Genomic DNA, 7,652 nt, shown 5'->3' with positions numbered 1-7,652 from the left:
AACACAGAACACATTTAAAGTCATTTGAAAATTGGAGAGAGTTCAGTGTTTCTGTTTCTTTTTTCTTCTTTTTTGTTTTTTGAATTACTTGTTTTAATTTTATTTTCTATTTTCGTTGGTCATCTGGTTTCGTTGGTTTGGTGTTTCTGTTTAGCTGGCTTTAGTTTCCGTTTCCGCTTAAAATAAGTTCTTACAACTGCTAAAGTGTCTGTTTGTTGCAATGGGCAGCAAAACGGCACTTCGGTATCTGAAATTGAATAGCTACTATACAGACTGTGTTTATTTTTTCTTTTGTATGTTTGCCTTCATTATATTGCTAAACACATTTAAAAGTCAATTAGATAATTAGAGATTAAGGATATTAGCTATTTGCTCAAGAATATACACATGGACATACATCTATTTGCTCATTCAATATTTGGTTCCCATTTTTTCCGTTGGTGTTTGCATTTAATTTTTTGTTTAACCTCGCAGTATATCTGTATGTTTGTTCTTTTTTCCAGACAATGCCGCCAAATGCAATGAAGGACAATTCCGATGTAAGGCAAGTCATAAATGCATACCCAACAATTGGGTATGCGATGGCGAATTTGATTGTGGCGATTTGGATACATCCGATGAAATTAATTGTAAGTTCATAATATGACTGCTGTGTGAGTTGAATAGCAATCCGACGTACCCATACAAATTCTTCCAAGCATAGTGACCCAAAGTGTCAAACATATTAACTGACTGATTGGTTAGTTTGTGGAAAGTGTGAAGTGACTGGCTGGAACGACTTGTTGGTGGGAATGGACGCTATAAACCAAAACTCTTTGCCGTTATCCATTGTTTTATCGTGCGCTTTTATATGTTTTCTTTTCTTGCTTTTTTATTATTTCAGGTCCTTCGGATTCTTTAAAGTGCCTTTCATATCAAAGAGAATGCGGCAATGGCGTTTGTCTGGATATATCAAAGTTCTGTGATGGCAATTGGGATTGTGATAACGATGAACTTAAATGTGGTATGTATATAGCGTTGATAGCGTATAAACTTTGTTTTTCTTTTGTCTATATATGTGCGCTCACACACACACGTACATACATTTTCACACAGATATATGTTCAATACTCTTTTGCATACTATTTGCTTCGAAAAATATGCAATATTTTTCCACCATCCCTTGAGGCAATGGTGGTGCCACAAACTTTTGGCGGAAAAGTAACAATAATATGGAATACAAATGTGAAAATTTTCCACACCGCGAAGTTTATCCATATGTTAAAAATTCGTAGTTATATTTATTCTTCTCATTTTTGCTGAAAAGAATGAATGTTTTGTCCGTTGGCAGTATTTTTACGACCAGGTATACTTGCAACAAATCGATAAAGGAGGATGATGCAGTAGTTGTTTTCTAGTAAATTGCACCGTGAACTTTATGATTGATAATTGATCATTTTAATATCCGAAATACGGGGGATATAGTTATGTGGGACCTACCCCGAAACTTCAATATTTTTGGTATTAATTTTTTTACCTGATGAGAATCTTAATTAATGCCAATTTGGTTGAAAACTTCCCAAAATAGCAAAAATTTTTATTATATGGGGGCTAACATAAAAAATAATCCAATATTAATAATTTTTGGTAGAAATATATGCTGCCTCCTGAAAACCTAATATATGTTGTTACGGCAAATTCGGATGAAAAACGTTCCCAAAATACCGAGTATTAAACATTTCATTATATGTGGTCAATTTTCAGTGGTAAAAATTTATGTGATCTATCTTAACATTGGAAGTTCCATCGTGATTTCAATAGTGGGACATTAATATATTTCGAAGTGTTACAAACAGACTGACAAATTAAATTTTGTATGGTATTTTTTGTGGGGGCTATGTCAAAACATAAATCCATACCAACATTTTCGGCAAAAATATTTTTCACCTTTCAAGAAGACAGAATACCTTCAAAATAGTCAACTTTTCCGCAAAAATTCGTTTTACCCCCCAAGAACCCAGAATGCCGAATTACATTCACATAATTACTAAAATGCGCCTGAATATGAAAATACCGAAAATGGATCGTGACCTTTACATGGAGACTATGTTAATATGGACTTATAGTTATAATTTTCTGTGTAAGTATTTGCAGCCTCCAAATACACAGAATCCCAAAGCCTCTTTGGTGGGGAAAATGCAGCTGAAATGTTTAAAATACCGAAAATATTCAGGGATCTTTATATGAAGGCTATGTCGAAATATATGCTAATATTATTTAGGGTCAAGTATTTTATCCTTCGAAATGCCTCCTTCTAGCCATGTCACTTGAAATGTTATTTAAACACCTTCATCAAAGTGGACTTTTATATTTTGTCAAAATATGGACCTATATTAAATTTTTTTTGCAAAGAAATTGTAAATACACGAAAAACACGGAACGATAAATTACCGTCACTTCTGTTGAAAAATGAGTCTAGGACCGTTAACATAGATAACATTTTATACACTCCTCCACTATGTATGACAATCCTGATATATAAATCTAATGTGGGCTGTAAGGAAAAAGTCATCTTATGATAGGACCTTAATAATAATTTTTGTAGTGAGATTCGACAGTCAATGAGAATACAAAATACCAACTTATTCGTTTGGAAAAAGTGTCCAAAATCCCCAAAATACCGAATATTGAGGGGTACCGTTATATGCGTAAATCGGCATAGAATTATGAATAATATATTAGGTTGGGGAAAAGGAAATCCATTATTTTATATGAAGTATATGTCTTTACTTAATATGCTTCGGAATATCCGATTTGTCCAAATATGTACCGTTTTGTTGTATGATTTGTTGCCATTTTAAAGGTGACTTCATAATGCCTCTCTCTCTCTCGTAGAAGTCCTGCTCTCTATTTGGAAAAAAACTCCAGTAGTCGATTTTCACAATCCTCCCTAGATATCCGATCCGGACTTCCCAACCATGTTCCTGAAATTTCTGGCGAGTCACTGTAGATGTGTGTGGCCTAGCGTTGGCCTGGTGGAACATGACAGCTCTCCTGTTGTCCAATTCTGGTCAAAGCTATCTTTAAACGGCCCAGTTGTTGACAGTAGAAATCCGAATATAGCGTTTGGCCATATGGAAGCAACGCATAATAAATAATCCGCTTCCAGTTCCACCAAATGCATAACAGAACCTTTCTGGCCGTTAGTCCTTTTTGATTCCAGCTTTGTGTAAATGGTTTAAAACAGTTTTATGGTCGATTTTTAGCTCTTGGGCGATGTTACGACTGTTAACATGCCGCTCAACTTCGATCGTTTCTCCGATTTTATCGACAATTTCGACGACCGGCCCAATGGATTTCTTTTTCCTTAACCTAATATATACTTTATGGGGTCTCCGGTGAATATTTCGAGGTGTTGCAAACGGAATGCCAAATTTAATTATTATTATAGTATACACTCCACCCTAATATACACCGCTTTATGGTGGAAGGTACTCTTATTTGACAATTTTCATGGAGAAGTATTTTCTTTACCTATAATCTGGAAAGTCATACCATTGGCGAGACCTTTATATAGGGGATTAGTCAAAACAAAATCCTAAAACGTCAAATTAGAACCTTTTCGGTTGGAAAATAATAATACGAAAATTGGGCGGACTGTTATATCGGAGCTGTACCAACTTAATTTGTAATACCAAACGTGGCTAATGATGGAGTCTATAAATATCGAAGAATTTATAGATCAGAATCGTCCAATATATATATACATATATATTGATGACAAGGTAGAATTTATTTAGTGGACTTCCTCAAAGATGGGTCAACGAAACTTGGATTGTGTTCACTATATATGATATTGAACTTCAGGTGACATTTTATTCTTCAGACATCTCTCCTTATGATATTCCAATCGTATAATCGCCAACAATGAGTTTTTCTGATTGTCCACAATGCGTTTTATTAAATGTAAATTCGCCAGAGTTGCATATGTTTTGACTCAGCTGAAATCGAGTTATCCATTTTATCAGTAAAATTTACAGGAAAATACCAACAATTTCTGGGAAAATTACAATTACAGAAAAATACCAGGTTGACCTCTTTTTTAACTTCAAATAAAGAGATTACTACAAAATTTTCACATATGTTGCATATGTTTTGACCACCACTGTATATATATTATGTTTTGTATTTTTTCCCAAAATTTCTTCATTCTTTATAAATCTATATCAAGTGTAATTGTAGGTGTGAAATTTCTTCAATTTCAAAATATAGTACTATCACAATTTAGTTTCCAGTTTTTTACACCCAAAAAAATTGTATAACGCACATTTTTTTATGCTACCGGATATCGCAGTAGCTAACAGCAGTATATGTTTCTGTATCATAAACACTATAACTTTATTTCCATTCCACAATCAAAAAAGAAAACGTTGTTATTATTACTAAATGTCTATATGTGTGTGTAGAGCGTATATTTTTTGTCGTTGTTGTTGTTGCTGTTCTTTTTATATAACTCTCATTGCCTGTTTACATTTCAACCATCATCCACATCTTCCATTCACACAGATAAACAAGACGCCGAATGCAGTACCTTAAAATGTTCATTCAACTGCAAGCTGACACCCCAGGGCCCAACATGTTATTGTGCGCCAGGACAAATGCCTGTCAATAATACGCAATGCGTGGACTTCGACGAATGCACTATTGAGGGCATATGCGATCATCAGTGTCATAATACACCCGGCTCCTATGAATGTTCCTGTGCGCCGGGATATAGCAAGCAAAGAAATCGCTGTTACGCCATTAACGGTAAGTTCCGTTTTGTATGAAATTCCTGTTCTTGTTTTGTTACAAAAGGGGGTTTTGATATTTTTTCTGGAATTGTTGGTGCATAAAGTCGTATTTATGTACAGCATTTCCTATGTGATTGTAGCTTTGAAAGCAGATTATATACTTTTGGAATGTCTTTGGTTTTTTGATACACAAATATGAGTAGAGTCAATGACATATGGAAGGGCAATTTGGGCGATTTTTTATATAATCAATATTTATAAAATAAATGAAAACATATATATATATATATATATATATAATATCAACATATAAGCAAGTACTGCATTGACAACATATAGTTGTGTCGATGGACGGGTAACATCGGCGGCTGCTCATGAGGATGGTCCACTGTAGTCATGAGAAAACACCCTGTTGCAGCGCCCCATGTGCTGCCAGCTAGTGACTTGAGGCATTGTTCCTACTTCTCAGCTTACCTTATAAAGCATTAGCTTGCGCAGAGGACTTGAAAAAGCTATCGAACAGGGAGTATCCCTGTTTTATCCACCCTGTTTTAATCCACACACTGTCGGAGATTTGTCTTCTCTATATAATCGAAAAGCTTGGCATGGTTGATAGTATCGAAGGCCTTCGATAGGTCAAGTACCACCATAAATGTTCAGTTCGCTTCAAGTGTCTTTGCTACTGGCGGTAGGAGTGAATTGGGCCTGTACAATTCATCACTGCTGGCATCCTTGCCAGGCTTCATTAGCGGGACCTATTTTCCTGGCTTCAGGAACTATGTGGGTGGTCAACGACTCAGCTCGGAGTCCCATTGTGCGACGTAGTACACTTCTTTTGGCCCTGTCACTCTCAGGGTGCTCAATGAATTGCCGGTTAAAATAACACGCACCGCAACTTGGATCACAATTTACTTGTTCCGTTGACAATGTTGCATTGCATTGTTTGTGCGACACGCAACATCGTTAAGGTTTAAGTAAGCATTGTGCATACCATCAAACTCAAATCATAATTTTTTAATCAAATCACCAGAAATTTTTGATTGTCGATTTTGACATCGAAAATAATACTTACCACCCCAGATGACTTTTCGACGAAATTATTGGTTAACAAATACAAAGCTTTACGTTTTGTGCGACGAACACGGATTTCATTTTTTTCATCACTAAGGTTTCAAAATTTTTTAGTGAATTTTATAATTTGCAATGCGTTGTTGGAGCTTTTATCTTCCTATTGTCAAAAGTGTACTTTCTACTTGTCAGTTATCGAAAAATAAAGGTTTCAAATCTAATATCAGGTAATTGAAAACAATACCTTTTGTTGAAAACCCCTTTTTATTTTTTTAGAATCAATGAGTAATAACATAATCACCCATCCTGATGTTTTCTAATCAACAATTTTGACTTGTTTTAGTATGTTAAGGCTTTGAAATCGATTAACAACCACCTGTACATATATTTTCTAATTACACATTCTCTATACCAAAAAACAAAAATCATTATATCCTTTATATTCTTTACAGTACCAAAAGATGAACCTGCCTCATTAGTTTTTATCACTCAAACGGATGTACGCCGTATTGATCCTAATAATGGCACCACATTAGCCATTGTCAATGCTGTAGATATATCGGCTGTTGAGATTTGGCATCGCAATAGAAGTCTCTGTACCGCAGAAGCCAGTATGTGGACAACGACAGAATTGAAATGCTATCGCATTGATGATATGAATGTAACATGGGCGCTGCCGTTGCCGGAACTAATTACAAGTACACATGGTAAGTACCGAATGCAATCATCATCATTAGAAGTGAAGCAGCAGAACAAAAACATGAACAAATCAACATTTTTGTTGTTGTTTTTTTTTTTAATCACTTCAAATCGTCGTCAGTCATGATGATGACACAAATATTTGACCACCAGAGTTTAAACTCATTTGTATGAAAAGGACATGGTCATTTGCCATCATCATCGCCACCGACGTCATTGTCTTTATCCGTTTCGTTTATTATTGATGTGCTCTTTAAGCCATGTCCAATATTAGCCACAATGAACTCTTTCTTGTTGTTTGTTGCTGCTGATGTTGTTGTCATTGTTGTTGTTTTCAATGCAATACATACATGCATGTCCGACTTGCGAACGTGTGTTTGTAAACGTGGCTTATAACAATGAGACATTGTTATTTGTTATCCTCTGCCTGCAGTCCGTGCTGAATTAATTTCATCTCATCGTCATTGGCATCATCGGTCGTCGTCATCATCATCGTTCTGGTCGTCAACATCACCAGTCGAAACATTCTCTGTCATTGTTACTGGTGGAGGAATGGGGAGTTTCACAAGATACATATTGAACAAAATGAGAAATAGGACACCGCCTTGCGGTACTCTCATTTTGATCTTGCAATATTTGCATTTTTGGTCACGGAACTCAACGATGCCTTGCCGCACATTACGGTAGTTGGCAAGCCAAAGCTTAATATCACTAACCGTATCTAACGCCTAGGACAGATCTAAAGCAGCCTCAATGGTCCGTTCAGGTAGTCGTCGCTGATTGAAGCCATTCTCAATCTTGGAAGTAATTGCTTGAACAGCCGTTGTTGTGTTATATATATATTTTCCTGAGACCTAGATGGTGGGTGGGGAGCAAGAACGAAATGCTGTTCCAGGGACGGAAGGAATAGAGGCTCTAAACCTTGGCTACTGGTGAAAGAAGAGAAAATCGGGCGGGAGGATTCCCCATTACTAGTGGATTTATCTGGTTTTAGAATTAGAATAATCCGGGCAACTTTCCAAATAGAATTATCAATTGTGACATCGACAACTCGAGAATTTTGGTAAGATAGCGTAGCCTTTAAATTCTTTGGCATCAGAATTGTTGGATTTT

At 35.9% G+C, this 7,652-nt stretch overlaps 1 protein-coding gene across 1 annotated transcript; it reads left to right on the top strand.

The window, feature by feature from the left end:
• Window positions 1-474: 474 nt before the first annotated feature.
• Window positions 475-7,222, top strand: LOC133321393 (vitellogenin receptor-like; the record flags this gene model as incomplete). The annotated part of the gene is made up of 5 exons (XM_061530481.1): window positions 475-629; window positions 884-1,003; window positions 4,546-4,788; window positions 6,293-6,547; window positions 6,973-7,222. Coding segments are annotated over 5 exons (1,023 nt in total), but the record flags the coding sequence as incomplete, so codon positions are not given.
• Between the last annotated feature and the right edge of the window lie 430 nt (window positions 7,223-7,652).

The sequence above is a fragment of the Musca vetustissima genome, unplaced genomic scaffold (assembly GCF_032173495.1).
Source record: "Musca vetustissima isolate MV318-11 ecotype Yass unplaced genomic scaffold, APGP_CSIRO_Mvet_v1 utg111952, whole genome shotgun sequence".
NCBI lineage: Eukaryota > Metazoa > Arthropoda > Insecta > Diptera > Muscidae > Musca > Musca vetustissima.
Note: the sequence above shows the minus strand (reverse complement) of the source record. Positions and strands in the feature narration are given on the sequence as shown.